Raw genomic sequence first — 22,046 nt, 5'->3', positions numbered from 1 at the left:
TCAGCCCCGTGTATGCAATTTTTCTATTAACTCCACAATCAAAGATTGATAAATAGTATTAACAGGGGGCACCTGGGTGGCTCTGTGGGTTAAAGCCTCTGCTTTCGGCTCAGGTCACAATCCCAGAGTCTTGGGATCGAGCCCCACATCGGGCTCTCTACTCAGCAGGGAGCCTGCTTCCCCCTCTCTGCCTGCCTCTCTGCCTACTTGTGATCTCTCTCAGTCAAATAAATAAATAAAATCTTAAAAAAAAAAAACAGTTATTAATAGGGCTTCCTTGGAATGAGGAAAAAGAGCTTTCAGTTCACCCACCCTGAACAAAATCTCAAACTGTTTTAACTGCTATTTGAATATCAAAAAAGTAAACAGGCAAAGCTCTCCTGTCTAAAAGCAGTTAGCATTACTTGTGTTCTGTCCCCTCTATTTGTTCTTTAATGTTCAAGTTTTCAAACAAAGACACATTTTAAATGTACCAATAATAAAAAAAAAGTCTTACATAATAAAAATAGCTTAATTATATTATATTCTTGACTCAAAATATCATGATTTGAAAACATAAACATGACTATTTATTAACCAAGGAAGCTGTGGTTCAAGCTGCTTACAAGGCTTCAGGCGAGGAGAGGCCAGGGCTCCAAACCCCAGCCTCAGCTCTGCCCATCAACAGCACTGCCACAACCCACAAGACCTTTTCCCTTGAAAATAACAAAAGGCTTAGTGTCCCTATTTGTAAATAACAATTTAATTAGCTAAGTATTAAAACTTAAAGACCAGGACGCCTGGGTGGCTCAGTTCGTTAAGCGGCTGCCTCCTGCTCAGGTCATGATCCCAGCGTCCTGGGATTGAGTCCCACATCAGGCTCCTTGTTCTGCAGGGAGCCTGCTTCTCCCTCTGCCACTCTGTCTGCCTGTGCTCGCTCGCTCTCTCTCTCTGACAAATAAATAAATAAAATAAAATAAAAAAAAAAACAAAAACCCAAACCAAAACAAACCAAAAAAAACCCTTAAAGACCAAACAGCCTATGAAATGAGCTATTACTCTTCTGAAGCAGGGTTTTGACTTCACATGTATCTCAGGAATAGATGAACTATGATAAAAACAAGCTATATGTGATAAAAGCAGAAATGTAATAAACACACACACACGGGGCACCTGGGTGGCTAAGCTGGTTAAGAATCTGCCTTCTGCTCAGGTCATGAACCCAGGATCCTGGGACTGAGTCCCAGGCTCCCTGCTCAGCAGAATCTGCTTCTCCCTCGTCCTCTGCTCATGCTCTCGCAAATAAATAAAACCTTAAACACACACACACACACACACAATTTAATTTTAATCATGGAAAAACAGGAAAAAACCAGCAGCCTGGGGCCAAAAAAGGGAAAAAAAGGTACTTGTTCATGACTACAGTATGTTGCTTACTGGGCTAAGTCTTTAAGCAGACACAGTCTCACTGACGGGTCATAAAACCCAGAAAGGTAGGCACATCTACTCCACATCTGACAGAAGGGAAAGCTCTGGGATACCACAAAGTCCAAAGCATTACAAAGGAGGATTTAAGCCCACTCTGCCTGGCTCTAAAGACTACTTTCTGCTAGGATCAGAACTGACTACAACTCACTTGCATGATTTCTTAAGGTTGAGAGACTGTAAAGTATGACTGGGGAAAATGCCATTGTGTGTGGATTATTATCATATCCAAGTAACAGATACTGGTTCACAAGGGCACCTCGTAGCTCTAAAAACTACAGAAGACACAGCACAATGGAGGTAATGGATCATTATAACATGCCTGGGCCTCTCTGATGGTCTGTTCTAGACGCAAAGTTCTCCCTTGATCAGTGACTACCTTTCTCAATTGGATGCTTTTGGATCAAATTAGAACTGTCTCATTCTGTGCACGGTGAACTGTGACTGATGGGCATTTACTAATTTTTCTCAATCTGTAAATCAATTAAAAATAGTAATAAGTGGAAATGAGTAGGTAAAGGGCAGAAGTTAGTAATTATCAGGGGCGCCTGGGTGGCTCAGTGCGTTAAAGCCTCTGTCTTCGGCTCAGGTCATGATCTCAGGGTCCTGGGATTGAGGCCTGCATTGGGCTTTCTGCTCAGCAGGGAGCCTGCTTCCCTCTCTCTCTGCCTGCCTCTCTGCCTACTTGTGATCTCTGTCAAATAAATAAAATCTTTAAAAAGAAAAAAAAAAAGGCTAGTAATTATCAGAGGAATTTTCAGAGAGAGATTTAGCTGAGTAGAAATTTTCATTAAAAAGTCCACACTTACATAAGAGAGCTTTCTAAACACTGATGAACTTTTACTCCCTTTTCCCATATATGCATTTTTTCTGCTCCTTCAACATATATAAATTCCTTAAACTCTATTCCTAAAATAAGTTCTCATTTCCCTGAAGAGTGTTTTCTTTTTATTTATTTTTTAAGATTTTATTTATTTATTTGACAGAGAGAGACACAGCGAAAGAGGGAACACAAGCAGGGCAAGTGAGAAAGGGAGAAGCAGGCTTCCGGCTGAGCAGGGAGCTGGATGCAGGGCTCGATCCCAGGATGCTGGGATCATGATCTGAGCCTAAGGCAGACACCCAAGGACTGAGCCACCCAGATGCCCCCTGAAGAGTGTTCCTTTCTTTCTGGTGTCTGCAATAGGGGTAGAGTCAGATTGAATATTTAATTCAAAAAGCTTCACACCTCACTTTCAGTGACAGCCTACCCTTCTAGTGTCACAGCTGAAGAGCAACAAGGGCTTCTTGTCTAGAACCCACACCCAGAATTTCAGGGACACTTGTAAATCTATAGTCACCCACTTCTGTCAAAACTGGGTAAAATGTTAGACTGTTTCATCTACTCTTAACAGAAATTTCAGAGACAGGCAAAATAAACAAATAAATAAATAAAGTACAATTCTGAGGCAGAAGAAAATGGAATTTCACCAGATTGTTCTCTGTACCTAAGCCAGCTTTCAGGCCTCAGTTCCAAAGGGCAATCCCCAAAGTTAGGTTTTTGTTTGTTTGTTTTTAAGATTTATTTATTTGACAGACAGAGACAATGAGAGAGGGAACACAAACTGGGGGAGTGGGAGAGGCAGAAACAGGCTCCCTGCTGAGCAAGGAAGCCTGATGCAGGGCTCGATCCCAGGACCCTGAGCAGATGCCTAATGACTGAGCCATCCAGGTGCCCCCAAAGTTAGGTTTCTATTACGGACACTTTGTTTTCTCCAGAGTACAAAAACCCAGGAGGGAAAGCAGGGACCCTCCTGAGGGCAGGGCAGGATGGCAATCCCCCTCTTGCTGTGCGTGTGCTCTCTCCTCTTTCACGAGGTTATCTCCACTTGAAGTTTCATAGGCATTTCACACTGACCCACCCACCTCACCTCAACTCCGTATCATCACCCCATAAGCCTGTTCCACTTTCCAGGGCTCATCCTTTAAGCAAATGGAACCACCACCCATCTTGCTGTCCAAACCGTTCCATTCCCCTTGCCCTGCCAATTCAGTCCCCTAAGTTTCTGAACCCCATCTAACTCCTCTCCATCTCTACTGCCCAAATCCCTGTTCTCCAGGCCACTAGGATCTTTTACCTGGTCTATACTTCAGCCTCCTAACCACTCTGCCTCCTGCCTGGGCCAACATCCCAACCTGCTGTCTTCGCCAATATAATCATTCTACTCCAGACAGCATGGTTTTTAATACTCTACTTTACATTCATAAACAGAGAATCATTTTAATTTCATCATTGTCTGTGAGGCTGTTAGGCCAATTGAAGAAACACAAACAGCCTGCAACTGCTTTGCCTAGACTGTTTATTATTCCAGAAATACCACTGTCTGTCCTTCCCACCAGTCTTTCAAAGCCCCAATTCTGGTGTCACCATTTCCATGAAGCTGTCTTGTGTGAAGACTCTGGTTCTCAATGCTAGACGAGAATAGTTATGGCTAACAGAAGAGTGGAAAGAAAACAGGCCTCCTCTGAAATCCCAGCCCCACTGCTGAACAGCTGTGTTGGAAACTTTGGAAAATGTTCTAAACCCTCGGGGCTTTGGTTTACTCTTTGGTAAACTGAAACATGATCTCATAATGCAGAGTGACTCTGAAAATCATAAGTATATATACACATATATAATGGATATCAGCAAGTATTAGTGGTTTGAATACCTGACTGGATTTATAGTCAGTTTCTATACAAATCAGCATTTAAATTTTTACAACTTTTCCTTTTCTCCATTAGCATTATTTTCCAATTAAACTGAAAGGCCTTCTAGGGAAATTTGTATTGTATCTGAAACAATTCTTCAAAGTTTAAAGTGCCACACAATTTAAGTCATTACTTTTCTTGTTTCCTACAGCATATGCAGCATCGCTCTTGCACTGATGTGCCCAGTAAATATTACTTATTTAAATGGTTTTAAAAATTAATTTTGTATAAGAAATATTTCCCTTTATCATAAACATTCCACTAGGAGACTCACATATAATACTGCTATAACCTGCTCCCCTCGAACACCCAGCTGAGACTTTAGGCTTTGCTCACCTAATAAACTGGGATCTGCTCGGACCATCTTCTGTTTTTTCTTCTTCTTGCCACTTTGTACAGCCTCAAAATTGGATTGTTGGTTGTTGCTTTGATTGGTCTGAAATACTGAATGGAGTGCACTGTGGTTCATTCCCCACACAGAGTCCTGTGAGATAAGATGTTACAACTGAGGTTACACAGAGGATGCAAGTGTGGCGCACTCTAAGAAAATGACTGATTGGCTGTCACCTTACCAAGTATGAGATTAAAAACAGAAGATCCCACCATGGATTCTGGTAATAACGAAACCATGAAGAGTCCCCTGAGTTACCCTTTCCCTTCATTTAGATTCAGATATCACATTTAAGCTCTGGGCCTCCAAAAGGCCCATCCTGGTAGCTCCAGGTTTTCATCCCAGCGGCGACACAGCTGTCAAAACCTCTCTGGTAGGGGCGCCTGGGTGGTTCAATGGGTTAAGACCTCTGCCTTTGGCTCAGGTCAAGGTCCCAGGATCCTGGGACCAAGCCCCGCATCAGGCTCTCTGCTCGGCAGGGAGCCTGCTTCGTCCTCTCTCTTTCTGTCTGCCTCTCTGCCTGATTGTGATCTCTGTCTGTCAAATAAATAAATAAAATCTTTAAAAAAAAAAAAAAAACCCTCTCTGGTATACAGAGAGTCCATACCATCCACTAGGAAATTAGATATACAGCAAATAATCACAAACAGACCTCTGTACTCCAACAATCCACACCCCTCACCTACCAAAGCATATGGTTCCTCTGTCTCTGAGCCCCCCGACAGAAAGGACAGGATGCAGACTAGCTGGTAGCATGTTACCAAACAAAATCACAATCATGTACTTTATTCCTGTTGGCAATCCTAGAAGAGATCTGGTCCCTAAATATCCATACACTTTCTACCAACTGTTCCAACTATGAAACAGTGTACCAGACATTCACACTTACCGGCTGCTCTTATTAGAGCAATTCATTTTAAACTGAGATCCGATTCAATGAGTTGGTTGAAGGCACAGGTAGTGGCAGTGGGGGATGAGGAGGAAGAGTAGAGAAAGCACTGTGGAAGGACAAGGCTGGCTACATGTGCATGTGCATTCACAGTGGGCCCCAACTTCCAATTTCCCAGCACACGGGGCAGTCATTTCACAAACGTAAAGAAGTTTCTATATTACTATACAATGTCTTCCCTTCTGATTCTTTATTTTTCCTAGTGCTGTTTCTATTGACATCTTTCACTTAATCCCTATTAGTCCATCTTCCCAAATGGATTTTAAATGCCATGTACTTGGCTGTATCTTTTATATCCTCAGAACTGACTGATAGAACAAAAATTATCTCTAGCAGAATTATAGAACTAAAGGATATAAATCATCTTAAGCTCTTTGTGTGCCTTGCCACTTCATCCTTCAGAAAACTTGTATAACTGATCCTCATTATTCACAATTCCATATATGCAAATTCACTTACTGGCTATAATTTACGTGTAACCCCAAAATCAAAACTTGTGAAACATTTATGGCTTTCCTGAACACCGAGCTGCTAAAATGTGAGTTGCCTCAGGAACACATTCTCAGCTGAGGTGGAACAGGGGAGTATTCTGCCTTCTTGTCTCAGTTCTCATACAGTAAAGGAGCATCTTTTTCAGTCTCCATAGTGTCCTGATGTTCACATTTTATGCTTGTTCGTGTTGTCACTGTTTAAAATAGCCCCCAAGAAGGGCGCCTGGGTGGCTCGGTAAGTTAAGCATCTGTTTTTGGCTCAGGTCATGATCTCAGGGTCCTGGGATCAAGCCTTGAGTTGGGCTCCCTGCTCAGAGTGGGGTCTGCTTCTCCCTCTGCCTCACCCTGCTCTCTCTCTCGTGCGTAAGCTCTAATAAATAAACAAAATCTAAAAAATAAAATGGTTCCCAAGTATTAAGTGTTGTCTGGTGTTCCAAAAAGGTTGTAACATGCCTTAGGGAGAAAATGCATATGCTAGATAAGCTTCACTCAGGGGTCGGCTCTAGTGCTGCTGGCCATGAGTTCAATGTTAAGGAATCAACAATATATTAAATAAGGCATCTTAAAGAGAAACACGCATAAAACAAAGTAATATATTGACCAGCTGACAAAAATGTTGTGATCAGAGGTTCCAGAAATCTAATTGGGTGTTTTCCCTGGAGCAATAGTTCAGTATTCACTAATTCAGCTGTAGCGACGACTTTACAAAACCTAACTACCACAAATAATGAGAACTCATGGTACTGTTCACTGCCCATCAACAACATAAGACATGTCTGGCATGCTTTGGTATGGTCAATATTGTGTACAGCGCATCCTGAGCACTGGAGATTTAACATTTGTAGGTGTTAACTTTTCAAAAAAATGTATGGGTCTGTGACAAGTTGGAATTAGCAATCTGACTGAGTGAGGCACATACACAAACCAAGGAAAATGCAACTAGTATGCCTAACAGAGAATGATTATGTTTGCTATCTGGGAAATTCACAAAGGTCTCTGGACCTGCCATTTGAAAATATCAAATATACCACATTTTAAGAAGCTACGGTCATCTGATGTACAAAAATGGTATCTTTTGTTTTAATTTTCATTTCTTTGGCCGTCCAGTACTGCGAGGTCTTACTACTCACTCGCAGGGGCACAGCGCCAACCAGTGCCTCGTACCTGCTGCTGCTGCTGCTGCTGCTGCTGCTGCTGTTGCTGCTGCTGCTGCTGCCGCTGGCTGGCTTTCTGTTTGGCACGGCGCTCGAGGAACTGCTTGGCAAACTCCTTGGCCTCAGAGGTATCTCCTAAATAGGCCCTAATATAATCATGGACCTCATAAGGAGATTCTACTTCTTTCAGGAAAGAAACAAAAGTAGGAACTGCAATGTGAGAGGGGAGAAGACATAAAGAGTAACAATGAAATATCACATGCAAAGAATCAGTGTCAGTTTTTAAAACACTGTCACACCTACTGCCAACTGTACTGATGCAAATGGGGAAGGTATGCAGCTACTGTGTTAAATACTCTTTAATCTACTCTGTGGGGCGGGGTGGGGTAGAAGCACTGTCATTGTAATGCCCCAAATTACCTCAAGTAGCACAGAGTCAAACAAAGATGTATCACGCATGTTTAGTTTCACTAAATGTTACGCTGGTAAAAGCCATATGTTACGTTGAGACTAGAACAACTGCTTGTCTAAGACTTATCTGGAAATTCATTCTTTCTTTCCTTAAATTCAGTCAATATTTATTAAGTGCCATGATGTGTGTCAGGCACCATGACAGATACTAACAATACAGCCACACTCTCCAGGAACTTTCACTTCACTGAGCTAATGTTCAGAGAGGAATCAAGTGGAACGTGCAAGCAGTGTGGTGCAGCAGAAAAAGCACAAGTATCAGAATTAGACAGACATGGGTTAAAATACTGACTCTGAAATTTGCTCGCTGTGTGACCTTGATGAGTTATTTAACCATCTGAGCCTCTGTTTCCTAATTTATAAAATGGGGATAATAGCACCTACATTGCAAAGGCATCTTATGAAGTTACCGCAAAAATTAAAGAACTGGAGTAACATATGCTAACTGCTGGAAAGTGCCTAGCACAAAATAGCTGCTTAATGAATGGTAGCTGGTCATTATTCACTATTATTTATTATATTTCCCCTGGCTCTTTCAGACCGTACAATATTGTTATAATGCTGCAAAGGAACTCTTCTATTCCTTTACTATTCCATTTTGAAAAGATCCTTGATTTTAGTTAAGACACTGTAGGTGGATGAATTCAAATTAGCCGATCAGTTATAGGAAATCTGGATCTTCCACACTAAGCTTACTAGTCTCTAGTTCAAATATTTGGGGTCAGAGCAGGGATTCACTTCCATCTAAGGCAGAGAATTTTCTTTGTGATCAGTAATAACTAGCAAGTTTTTCTTCAAATTGTGCTGGAACCTTTTCACTTCCACTAACTGGTCCTAGTTTCATTGTGCATAAAATAAGTCTACTTGCCCTGGCACATGATTCCTACCCGCCCCCAAGGCAGGATGGGAATGATCTCATATCACCTCAGCCTTCTCGTGTCCAGGATGACCTCTGTCTCCACCATGAGTTACCTTTCTTTGGACTTGGCCTGGCTGGCAACGTCCCCCATAAAATGACCTGTATGGAATTATGAACTCCTCTGTCCTGAACATTATTAAGATAGCTTGAGACACCAGACACCATTTACTTTTTGGCAATGACTGAGAACCTATTTGAACACAATATTACAGGACTTTTCTCACAAGTAGTATTTGAAGGGTCAAGTTCTTATGGTAGATCTAGGATTGGACCTCCATTAGCTTTCACCTCCTGATTTTTGGCCCATCGTTCCAATTTGTCGACCTCTTTGTGGGTCCTGCTCTGCCATTTCACATGCTGGGTTTCCCTCCCCAATTCTTACCATCCAAGTTATTTGCCGTATTAAGGGCATGAAGCATCTGTTCACACCACTGGGTAAATCCATCTTGGGCTTTATTTACTCCCTGAAAGAGCTTCAGCAACTTTTCTTCTTCTTCTACTTTCTTATTCTGCCGGTTAGACACACCTACAGATTTACTAAAGCAAAACAATAGGGCGATATTATATTCCCAGAAACTGTTACTATATGATTATACTACAACACCATAAACAGATAACGTCTTGGCAACACTGGATGGCTGTCTGTCAGTTATCCAATGCTTGGGTCCAAAAACGAATTAAAAAATAAATAAAAGCTTCAAATATTTGGATTGGGGACGGGGAGCTCAATACCCTCTTATAATCTAGTCTCAGCTAATACATTCTCATTTGTGAAGACAGGGCTTCTTGCCAGAGAAATGATTAAATTCTTCCTATGTGCCCTTTGGTGAGTTTTTAAATTTTGCTAAGCCTCAGTTTACTCATCTGTAAAATGGTACTAATACTTCTTTGGGTTATCACAAGGAATAAAAATACTGTATGCAAAAGCCTAGAGCACAGTGCCTGGCAAAGATGCTCAGTAAGCTGACGGTTGTTTATTGAGTCCTATTCTTAATACTTTAGACCCTCAAACAAGAAGAAACAATCTGACAATACTACCATTTATTAAGTAGTTACTATGTGCCAGGCACTTCACTAACTACTTTGTATGCATTCATTTAATCTGTACAACTACACCCATGAAGTCATCATTATCTTCATTTTACAGATGAGGGAACTGAGGCTCAAAGAGGTTCCCTCTTGCCCAAGGTCACACAGGTCACACAGCTAATAAGTGGCAGTGCTGGGAACTGAGTTCATATATTTATCATTAAAACCCATGTTCATTCATTAACACTGCATACTGAAGAAAGAAAAGACAAAGCTGAAGTGTAACTAATTTATCATAAAATAATAGGTTTAAGGTCATTAGAGAGGTGTTTATAATACTCACTATAGTCTAGCTAACTTAAAAATACAAATTTATAAAGAAAAATGCTAAGATCTAGAGAGTATCTTGGAGAAATGTTCAAAAACAACAAAAATATACTATTCCTAGTATTTATTAAGTAGTTACCATGTGACAGGCAATGGACTAAGTGCCCAGCAGTACAAAGAGCCCCTAGTAATAGCACAGATATGTTTCCATGGGGAAGAAAACAATTACCAAACTACAACCTCCCATGCTTAGACATAGATGAAAATAGGCAAAAACTAAATAACTATCTTTTCCTCCCACCCAATATCCCACTCCCCACATGCCCCATCCCCCAACCCTCCAAGAAGCATAGGTTTCATCATTTGAGCCCTACCTGAGACTGGCGTTGTTTTTATTTTTATTTGTAGAATTCCTAGGTCCCACCTCTTTCACTGCATCATCCCAGAATCCCATGTTGGAGTTTTTAGTGTCAGCATTACTCCAGATACTACTGACTAGGTCAGATGCCCACTGGTTAGGGGGACCAGTATTTATAGAGCCCCAAACAGAATTCCCAATGCTGGTGTGCAGGTTGGAATGCTGTTAAAGAGACAAATGACTCAGTTAACAATACTGAAAAGAGAAAAAGAGAGTCCACCAAAGTCAGAAAAGAGAACTTCTTACACCAATCCATATAGTGAGTGCTTAGGAAGATGGACCCACCGTATTATTCCGGGCTCTGTTTGGTTGCTGGTGCTGCTGTTGCTGCTGCTTCTGCATCTGCCTAGCTTCTTCCTGCTGGATCTCCAGGAGAGACTTCGCAGTGCCTGCAGGTTTGCTGACATTCCCCCAGCCAGAGAGCTTCTGCTGTTGCTGCTGCTGCTGCTGCTGGAGAGCTTTCATCAGTTCCCTCTGCTGGCGCCTTTGCTGTTGCACAACAATAGGAGCTAGCTTAAGATTCTGGTTTTCAAAAGCATTAGTTACTCCTGTTTGGTATAGTAAATGGAATGCATATACATAAGAGCTACACAAAATTAAGACACTCTGCAGGGTTAGCCACTTTGCTGCAAATAAGGATGTCAACTGCCAGAGGTACTAAAAAGTACCTCTAAAAAGATCAAACTAAATTGATCAGACTAAAAAAAGATCAGACTAAAAAGTTCAAACACAGAATTACTTTTTAAAAATTAAGCAGGACTTTCGGTTAGGCATAGAAATGAAATACATATGAATTTCCTAAAGCCCTACCAAAATGAAAGGGGGAAAAAAATTACACACACACACACACACACACACACACACACACTGTTAAAAACGATACACCCATAAGGACAAAAGGAATAGAATAGATCCTAAAAGCTGAAAAGCACACAAATACTGATACCCAACGGATACCAGTAAGTTGAAACCTAAGTAAAGGAAGCTCAGAAAGAGGCAGATTCATCTAGAAAACTCCGTAATTACAAGTATGGGTAAGAGAGAATAAACTGCCCGAAAAGTCTAAAAGTAACAGGAAGACCCCAGACTGCCTTTGCAACCCGATGCAGTTGGGCAGCTATCTCTTCCTCTCCCTAACAGGAAACTCAAACATCCCTCTTTAGAGAGACTGAGCCAGAATGGTGATCATTCTGTGGGGAAGCTGACCACCCAGCACAGAAGAATACACCTACAGATGTGAAAAGATGGGAGGACTCCCCAACGCAATAGCCCTGCCAGAAACCATTACAGCGAAGCCCATCAAGGTGTTGTATATACAGAACCTTTAATCCTATATATGAACAACAGCCCAGGATCAACAAACATTTGACCTGAACTTCTAAGATGAAAGCCAAAGACCAAATTAAAAAAATGAAATTCACTGGAAAAAGAAACAAGAGAAGGGAAAATGGTGACTAGCTTTCAAAAAAAATATTAGTAAGTAGGGGCGCCTGGGTGGCTCAGAGAGTTAAGCCTCTGCCTTCGGCACAGGTCATGATCTCAGGGTCCTGGGATTGAGCCCCATGTCGGGCTCTCTGCTCAGTGGGGAGCCTGCTTTCCTTCCTCTCTCTCTGCCTGCCTCTCTGCCTACCTGTGATCTCTGTCAAATAAATAAAATCTTTTTTAAAAAATTAGTAATTTTAGAGAGGTAAGATGTGAATTCAATGAAAAAGAGGCGATACAAAGAAACACTAACAAACTAAGGACTCAGAGAAATTTCTAGTAAGATCACATACATTACAGTTCAATAGAAAAATTGAAACAGAAGATTGAGGAAATGCTTCCAGCAAAAAAGGTAAAAAGAAAAAAAAAAGTAAAATGACACAGATTAAAAATAGGAGAAAGCATGAAAAAAATAAACATCAGTCCAGGAGCGCACCATGCATATGGCATTAATTTGAGAAAACAGAACAGCTGTGCAGCAACCTAAGACCATCCAGACTTGAACAGGTTAGGCAGTCATAGAAACGGTACTTCCAGGAAAAGAATGAAACACAATTATTTTAGGTTTCCCTACATGAGAAATATCTACTGAGTAGCATTTTCTACCTTTTGAAGAGTGTAGGAAAAATCTAACAGTTCAAAGAGAATCTAATGAAAATACAAATGCGGTGATCATTCACTTTTTAAAAAAGATTTTATTTATTTATTAGAGAGAGAGAGAGAGAGCGCGAGCGCGCGCGCGCGAGAGAGAGGCGTGCACCAGCAGGGGGAGCAGCAGGCAGAGGGAGAGGGAGAAGCAGACTCCCCGCCAAGCAGGGAAGCCCTGCACTGGGCTCTGTCCCAGGAACTGGGATCATGACCTGAGCTAAGGGCACACAACTGACTGAGCCACCCAGGCACCCTGAGGTGATCATTCACTTCTGACAAACATGAACCAGACAAGACCCGGGATTCCAACTCATGACCACTAGTATGTTTTTCAAACAGCGGACACCTGAAATATTGGAACAATTTTTAGTCTTGAAGGGAACAGATATACCCTTCTCTGCATCTACTTGTTGATAATCTTTTAGAAAAGAAATGATTTCAGAGAAAGCGGTCTTTTTAGAGGGTGATTAAGGTGAAGAAACAGTATCACCCACTGGTAAGGTCCAGCACACCACACGGTGAATATGTACAGACAACTCCCCCTTCTGTTTGTGCAACCATGACCTTCAGTGAACCACACCACCCAGATTCAAAAATGACAACTTCCCTTCTCTAACAAACTGACTGCTCTGCCTCAACTCACAGCCACATAACACACTTTCTGCAGGACTCTGCTACCTCATGAAATCTTTTCAAGAGACCTTCCCAGATCACACTACCTAAAAGTAGACAATCAATCACTACCAGCAGTTTTTATCCATCTCCCCTCAACCCGAGGGCACACTTTATAAAAGCAGAGAATTTCATCTGTCTTAGACTCAGCCATATCCTCTGACTGTAATTGAGCAGGTGTTAGCAAGTATGTGATGGATAGATGGACAGATGAATTAATATGGCACCTTATTGGCATGCTGAACCAAACCATTTTACTTATTCATTTCTTCTCTGTCAAGAACTGTATTCTTCCTTTTCCCCCCTTTTAGTCCACTCTTTTATATCCTTCTTATCCTAATGATAACAGGTTATAGACTTACAAGCAGAGAGACTTTATTTCCATCATATTTAAGTTTTTAAAGCTGGTCAGAAAACCCAATATCCTTAGGGAAAAAAAAAATGTATTTGGCACCCTAAAATCAAATTTATAAGAAGGATATCTGCATAAAAACCAAAATTCTGAAAAACCCATGACACTTTTTTACTTACGAGCTACTTCCTCAAGAACTACAACAAAATGTTTAAGGTAAATGAACATTCATGTTACCTTATCTTAATGTTATTCCTATTATACGCTAAAAAGTTTAATAATGAACATCCAGTTCAGATACACAGCAATTCTGACGATAACCATGATCTTTACTAACCCTCACCCATAATGTACACCAACCATTCTGGAAGACTGTTTAATGAGACCACTTTTACTTTTAGAATTTTAAAATTTACCTCTTCTCGAAGCTGCCGTTCTCGTTCCTCTTCTAGTTTTTGGATTTCAGCCAATGACAGCGTTGCCTGGGACTGACACGCGGTTGTATTGGACTGCTGGCCCCACGTGGAAGAAGAGGGAAGCTAACAAAAAAGGAAGGCAGAAGAGCTTGTGAGGAAATGTGCTCAGGAAACAGAGGAAATACTGCACATTTATGTACAGGCAGAACATTCATGTTTCCTTCAACTCCGCTGACAACATTCAAATTTCTTCCTGCAATCCTTTGCATTTTAGAATTCTCTCAGTTTGTTTTTAAAACTTTTTTGTCACTAGAGGCGCCTGGGTGGCTCAGTTGGTTAAGCGTCTGCCTTTGGCCCAGGTCATAATCCCAGGGTCCTGGGATCAAGCCCCCATAAGACTCCCTGCTCACAGGGAGCCTGTTTCTCCCTCTCCCTCTGCTCCTCCTACCCACTCGTGCTCTCACGGTCTCTCAAATAAATAAATAAAATCTTTAAAAGAAATAAATAAAACTTTTAGGGCACCTAGGTGGCTCAGTTGGTTAAGCATCTGCCTTCAGCCCAGGTCATGATCCCAGGGTCTTGGGATAGAGTCCCACATTGGGCTCTCTGCCTAGCGGGGAGTCTGCATTCTCCCTCTGCCCCTCCCCTCACTTGTGTTCAACCTCTCTCTCTCTTTCTCTCTCTCTCATAAATAAATAAATCTTTTTAAAAAAATAAATGAATAGGGGCGCCTGGGTGGCTCAGTGGGGTAAAGCCTCTGCCTTTGGCTCAGGTCATGATCCCGGAGTCCTGGGATCGAGCCCGCGTCGGGCTCTCTGCTCCGCAGGAAGCCTGCTTCCTTCCCTCTCTCTCTCTGCCTGCCTCTCTGCCTACTTGTGATTCCTCTCTCTCTGTCAAATAAAATCTTTTTAATAAATAAATAAATAAATAATGAATAAATAAATGATTTTTTGGTCACTCTCCCAAACCTAAGATTATTTTGGAACTTAAAATATACACAATAGGGGGCGCCTGGGTGGCTCAGTGGGTTAAGCCTCTGTCTTCTGCTCAGGTCATGATCTCAGGGTTCTGGGATCCTTGGAGCGGAGAGCTCGGCATCAGGCTCTCTGCTCAGCAGGAATCCTGCTTCCACCTCTCTCTCTGCCTGCCTCTCTGCCTACTTGTGATCTCTCTCTCTTTCTCTGTCAAATAAATAAATAAAATATTTTAAAAATATATATATACACAGAATACATTTTTATTTGATCTACCATTTTGGGATTACAAATTTGTTACATCCAGCACCAACATATACAGCAATATACAGACATAAAGAGAAAGAAGTAAACAGAAGAATCACTAAATTCTTAATCCAAGGAACAATAAAGGACATGATATGCTCCTTTCTAATGAAAGGCTGAAGGATAAGATTTCTGAAGGCAAAGTCAAGGTGGGGAGCTAATGGAAGATGCCAGGCATAGTTTTTAATCAGTCTTTAATGAAAAAGAGTCACTGTTCACCAGGCTGTAGCTTCTAGTCATGAGGACTAAGCTGTTTTTAATCAATAAATTCTATTTTTTTCTACCCTTTAAAATATTGACTAAAATAAAGTATAAATATTTGGGTCCTGAATACTTTTAAGTTCTCAAATGTCTGATGATTCTAATGGAATCTCTTGGTCTTTCCGGCCAGAAAAAGATACACTTGATTTCTGAAACATCCTGTGGCCCTTACAAAAATAACAAACCCAAATCTAACACAACTTGAAATATGTTTAATAAAAAAAAAAATAAACGAACATGGATCGAACAAAATGCCAAAGCCCAAAGAAGAATGGCTCTATAGCTGAAATCTCTAAACCAGAGCGGACTGGATGAGGGCACAAACAGTTTAAACTGTCACTGATATTACCAAATGACTACTGATATTATCTTCAGCACTACAGAACATCAATCCTTAACACCTGGGGGCTAATACAATAAGCAGTAGGTCCATTTCTCTCAAAATGCACCCGTGCTATAATGAGGGAGAGGTGAGAAGGGAAGCTGAGAAAGAAAGACTGGGGACTAGGTAGGCAAAGTCAAGCATAAATGAACTCATATTATCCACAGGAAATGACACACTGGAAGGCGATGTCAAGATCAAATAAGGCAGCAGATCTCAAACCTGGAAGCATCACCTGGGAGGACCTGTAAAAACATATGTGTGTTGGCCCCTTACTCAGTGAATCAGAAGATCCAAAGGTGAGGCCAGAGAATTTGTACACTTTTTAATTCTGACGCAGACATTCAGCCAGGTGCTCCCAATGCTGTCTAAACGCCCAGTAGATGTCTCACCCTAGACTACCCTAGGAAACGACCCCCAGTCCTCTTCAGAACCTTAGTCAGCAGCAGGAAGAGATGCACCTTTCTCCCCTGAAAATGACTCCTTCCTTTTTCAGGCACCTCAGAGATCTTTCCCACTGCTATGCCAAAATATACTTTAATGTACTCTATGCTCATGACTCACAGGACTGCTCTTTGCAATAATGCAGAACAAATCTGTTTTCCTCACGGTACAGACAAATGTCTGCAGATAGCTATCATTTTCCTTAAGTCTTATTTGTACATAGAAAGTAATACCCCATCATTCCGTAAATACTGCCTCAGGACATTTTCCAATTCAACCAACATCCTGTACTGCCCAAAGAACTGCAGTTTATCAATCATACTTTTTAGAACAACTTCATTCCCAAGTCAGAAACAAATAGGGAGTTTGGCACATTCTGTATCCCCTGAATGCCTAATATCCTTCAGTGATTTAAGAAAATTTACTATTTTTTTCTGCCATCATATTGCCACCTTACTTTTCAGCACTATTTATTATTTTGAAAAACAACTGTTATACTAATATGACAGGATGAGGTGCTGCTCTGTACGTCCCTTTCCCCAGCAAAACTGGTGAAAATTATTTTTCAAAAAATTACTTAAAGCCTCTGGAAATGAACAGAAGGGAATATAGCAAAAGCAGAATTTTTCTTTAAGAAAACCTGCTAAAACTCTTTAAGAATTGAGAGTCTGTGGTACTTGTACCAAGATCTACTCTCAACTCCCAATTCAACCAGACCAAAACTTCACTCTAGAACAGTGTAGCTAAGAACAGAGGCCTCTCTCTCCCTGTCAGCTACCAGTCAATGGGCTGGCTTCCCACAAAGAGCACAACAACAGCATTTCCCATCCTGGCTACAGCCACCTGTTGCAAAGGTTAAGTTCCAGGCAAGTACTGCTGAGAAGTGAGGGATGATCCCTTCTTATGCCTAGCCTCCAACTTGTGGGGTGAAAACTACCCTGAGCACAGTACTACTGGGACTACTAGGGCCCTGGGTGCCACTGCCCTAGCTTAAAAGGTCACCATGCCACCGGGAGAGGCAAGCCAAGAAAATCTGAGGCTACTGCTCCTCCCTCAAGGGCTCAATTTCTAAGCAGGAGTGCCACTGAGAAAAGCACACCACTGTTGCCAGTGCCAGAGCTGTGACTCAGAGGTTTTTGCCTTGGGGTGGAGGTGAGAGAAACAGATTGGACTATGGTTCCTAAAGGAACTGACTTTATTTGTGACAGCGTATGGACAATGAGGAGTCCAAGCCAAAGGGCACTTTTAAAAGCAGTACAGCCTGGGTGAAAAGCAATTAGGAGATTGGTAGATTAACCTCAGAAGAGGGTAAACTGCAGGTGCCAACTTGGTCTCAGAGAACCAAGAAAAGAGCTGGAAGAAGTTCTAAGGTCAGAACCAATCTCAAAAACAGTCTTCAGGAATGATCTCTTCAAAGAAGCCTGAATTTGACTGGATCAGTCTGTGAAGCAATCTGTGCTCCAGGGCACTTCTGAGAACAGTAGAGCAATTCAGGTAGCAACTAGTGGAAGTTAATAGCAACACGAAAAAAAAGATAATCAAAAACAGTCCTGCCAAAAACAGTGATCTGAGAGTGATTGTGGGCAAACCCAATGATGCGCCTTGCAGCCAAGCAGCAAGCAGCAGCAGAGGGCTCCCTGTAAGGGAGGTAGGGAGACACTGGGGCTTCACTAAACTAATCCAATCAGTCACAAGAAAATTATGATGGGGCATGTATGACCAGTAACTACCATGTGTTATCAAAAAATTCTAGTTTCCAACAAAATATTAGGAGACATGTAAAATAACAACAAAGAATGGATTATACACCAGGAAAAAAGCTGGCAACCACCTATGAGAGTGACCAGGTATCAGATTTAACAAAATGTCTAAGATTGTAAATATGTTCAGAGAACTAAATAAAACCATGATTACTAAAGGAAGAAGTAGTAAAGGAAGGCATGATGACAATGTCAGACCAAATGAAGAATATCAATAAAGAGAAAGATTATTTTTAGACCAGAAGGAAATCCTGGAGTTTAAAAGCCCAATAACTAAGACGAAAAATCACTAGAGGAGCTCAAATTATATCTAAACTGGCCAAAGAAAGAACTTAGTGAAACTCACGTTATCAACAGAGATTACACAATCTAAGAAACAGAGAGAAATAATGAAGAGAAATACATTTCACTGAATGTGCCAGTATGTGCACAATGCAAATACCAGGAGGAGAGAAAGGAACAGAAAAATATATGAAGAAACCATGGCTGATACTTACTTAAAAACATTAATCTACACATCCAGGAAGCCTAACCATAGTTATCATGATAAACACAGAGATCCACAAACATATATTATCATGATGAAAATGCTGAAAGTTGGGGCACCTGGGTGGCTCACTGGGTTAAAGCCTCTGCCTTCCGCTTAGGTCATGATCCCAGGGTTCTGGGATCAAGCCCTACATCAGGCTCTTTGCTCAGCCAGAAGCCTGCCCAACGCCCCCCCCCCCCGCCTACTTGTGATCTCGGTCAAATAAATAAATAAATGAATAATCTTAAAACTGCTAAAAGTCAAAAAAGAGAAAATCTTGAAAGCAGGAAGAAGAAAAACGAATTGTCTCTTACAAGGGAATCAGCATAAAATTAACAGCTGACTTCTCATTCAGAACAATGGAAGCCAGAGAGCAGTGGGATAAGATACCCAAAGTCTTCACAGAATGAAATTATCAACAAGGAATTCTATATTCACTAAAACTCTTTCAAAAATAAAGGTGAAATAAAGACATTCCCAGATAAATTCAGAGAATCTGTTGCTAGCAGACCTCCCTTACAAGAAATATTAATGGGAAGTTCTTCAGGCTAAAAATAAGTGACCCCAGAAAGTAATACAAATCCAACAAAAATACAAAGCAAATGCACAAAAACAAATGTGTGGTGTGTGTAGAGTGTATGTGTATACAAATATAAAACTGGTGTGTGTGTCTAAATAAACAGATAGGACAGACAGTTGGGTTTGTAACAGAAATCTAATATGATTGTCAAAAACAGTACAAAGGAGGTGAGTGGGAAAGAAGCAGTACTGGGCTAAGTAAATGACTTCATATGGTAACATGAATTCACAGGTACAAATGAAGAAGAGAAAAGATGATAAATAAGATTATTTAATAAATATATAGTGATTTAAACCATTAAAGAATTAAAATACAGGGTGCCTGGGTGGCTTAGTGGGTTAAGCCTCTGCCTTCAGCTGAGGGTCCTGGGATCATAATCTCAGGGTCCTGGGATCAAGATCCACGACGGGCTCTCTGCTCAGCAGGGAGCCTGCTTCCTCCTCTTTGTCTCTGCCTGCCTCTCTGCATACTTGTGATCTCTGTCAAATAAATAAACAAAATCTTAAAAGAAAGAATTAAAATGTTACAACAGGAAATATTAATGTAAAAAAAAAAGCAGTAACAGTAAAGGAAGAATAGAGGAACAAAAAAGACAGGCATAAAAAACAAAGTAAAATGGCAGACATAAATACAATTATATCAATAATATCACTAAACATAAAGGATTAAAGAATCCAATCAAAGGCAGTGATTATCTGACAAAAATAAGATGCAACTACATTGTCTCAAAGAGACACTTTACATTCAAAGGCATAAACAGGTTGAAAGTCAAAGGATGGATAAAGATATATCAGGCAAACAGCAAACATAAGAAAGCTGGAGTTTCTATATCAGAATCAGATAAAATATACTTTAAAACAAAAATATACCGGGGTGCCTGGGTGGTGGCTCAGTCAGTTAAGTGGCAGCTGACTCTTAATCTTAGCTCAGGTCTTTCAGGGTCATGAGTTCAAGTCCCATGTTGGGCTCATTGTGGGCATGGACCATACTTTAAAATAAATGCTATTAAAGAGAGACACTTAAGTATAGTAAAGAATCAATTCAGCAGGAAGATCTGTATAATAAATCCATACATAAATATTTATTTGCCATATAACAGAGCATTGAAATACATGAAGAAATGACAGAAATTATAGAAGATACAGACAATTCAGTACCTTGACAATATTTAGACAATAATACTTAAAAGACTTCATTACCTTAATACTCCACTTTCAGTAATAGAAAATTAGGTGGAGATCAGCAAGGATCTAGGTGACTTGAATAACACTATAAACTGACTGGACCTAAAAGACCTCTATATAGAACACTCCAGCCAACAACAGTAGAATATACATTCTTCTCAAAGAAATATGGAACATTCTCCAGGACAGATCTAAGGAAGGTAAAATAGAACACAAAACCAACTTCAATAATTCATTTAAAGGGAAAAATAGGGGCACCTGGCTGGTTCATTTGGTACAGCATGTAACTCAAGCTCAGGGTCATGAGTTCAAGCCCTACAATGCATGAGGAGCCCACTTAAAATTAAAAAAAAAAAAAGAATAAAGTAAAAGAAAAGAAAAAGAATATAAAGTATGTGTTCTTTGATCACAATGAAATGAAAGTAACAAATTTTGGAAACTCACAAATAAGTGGAAATTAAACAAAACACTTCTATATAACCAATAAGTCTAAAAACAAGTCAAAACTTATGGGTAGCAACTAAAGCAATACTTAGAGGGAAATTTCTAACTGCAAATGTCTATAGAGAAGGAAGAAAGATCTCAAATCAACAGACTAAACTTCTACCTTAAGATACTAGAAAAAGAGAGCAAAATAAACTTAAAGCAAGCAGAAAGAAATAATAAAATTAGAGAAGAAATTAATGAAACAGATAAAATAGAAAAAGATCAATAAAACCAAAAGCTGATTCTTTAAAAAGACCAACAAAATTGACTTAGCTTGACTGTCCAAGAGAAAAGGAGAGAAGACTCAAATTACTACAATAGGAAAGAAAGGACATCACTAGTGATGTTACAGAAACAAAAAGGAATATAAAGGAGTATTATTGACCAACTGTCTGCCAATCAATTTGATAACCTATGGATAACCTAGATGAAGAACATTCTTAAAAAGAGACAATCTATCAAAAGCTTACTCAAGAAGTAATACACAAGTTAACAGACCTCTAAGAAAACACTGAGAATTCCACTCAATACTGGCATTTGGTTAGTGGGAACCTACACAGTTTCAACAAGTGTACTGAGAAGTGCTATTTCTTTCTGTTCAGGGCTCATTTACCCCAGCCATGGCATGACGTTTGTCGGCAACAATTGTAAGGTACTCAGATTCTACAAATCCAAGTCTCATTAAAAACTTTAAAAAGAAGCACAATCATTACAAGGTCGGATGGACTAAAGCATTCTATATAGCAGGTGGTAAAAAGCTTATAGTAGATAATTCATTTGAATTTGAAAAATGTACAAATGAACCAGTCAAATATGAGAGCTATGGTATAAAACTACTGATGCAATGAAAAGAGTTGAAGAGATCAAACAGAAAACAAAAAAGCTAAATTTATAATGAACAGATTAAAGAAAAATAAAGAATTACAGAATGCTCAGGACATCAAAGAAGTCAAGCAAAATATCCTGGCCCTTTTTGCAGGCAAAGGAAACCAGAAAAAATGGTGCAGAAATTACAGCAGGACGTGGACATGGAAGATATTTCTTAAAAATCTCACTAACCATTTCTATTACCTGCTTAAAAAAAAAAGATCTTATTTATTTGACAGACACAGATCACAAGCAGGAAGAGAGGCAGGCAGAGGGGGGAAGGAAGCAGGCTCCTGGCTGAGCAGAGAGCCTGATGCAGGGCTCTATCCCAGGACCCGGGAATCATGACCTGAGCAGAAG

The 22,046-nt window shown here is 40.4% G+C and overlaps 1 protein-coding gene and 1 pseudogene across 7 annotated transcripts in view; one reads left to right on the top strand and one right to left on the bottom strand.

Annotated features, from left to right (window-relative positions):
• GIGYF2 (GRB10 interacting GYF protein 2) overlaps window positions 1-22,046 on the bottom strand; it is a 148,760-nt gene that overhangs the window by 2,609 nt on the left and 124,105 nt on the right. For all 7 annotated transcript variants that reach the window (XM_045078909.1, XM_004773488.3, XM_004773489.3 and 4 more), the window contains 6 exons: window positions 13,914-14,036; window positions 10,629-10,832; window positions 10,300-10,505; window positions 8,952-9,106; window positions 7,190-7,389; window positions 4,531-4,678 (listed from right to left, as the gene is read on the bottom strand). In XM_045078909.1, the coding sequence (XP_044934844.1) occupies window positions 4,531-4,678; window positions 7,190-7,389; window positions 8,952-9,106; window positions 10,300-10,505; window positions 10,629-10,832; window positions 13,914-14,036 (1,036 nt within the window). The remainder of the gene's footprint in view (window positions 1-4,530; window positions 4,679-7,189; window positions 7,390-8,951; window positions 9,107-10,299; window positions 10,506-10,628; window positions 10,833-13,913; window positions 14,037-22,046) is intronic.
• LOC106003821 lies at window positions 18,077-21,865 on the top strand (annotated as a pseudogene).

The sequence above is a fragment of the Mustela putorius genome, unplaced genomic scaffold (genome assembly GCF_011764305.1).
Source record: "Mustela putorius furo isolate JIRA1106 unplaced genomic scaffold, ASM1176430v1.1 tig00000275_pilon_pilon_pilon, whole genome shotgun sequence".
NCBI classification, from domain to species: domain Eukaryota; kingdom Metazoa; phylum Chordata; class Mammalia; order Carnivora; family Mustelidae; genus Mustela; species Mustela putorius.
Note: the sequence above shows the minus strand (reverse complement) of the source record. Positions and strands in the feature narration are given on the sequence as shown.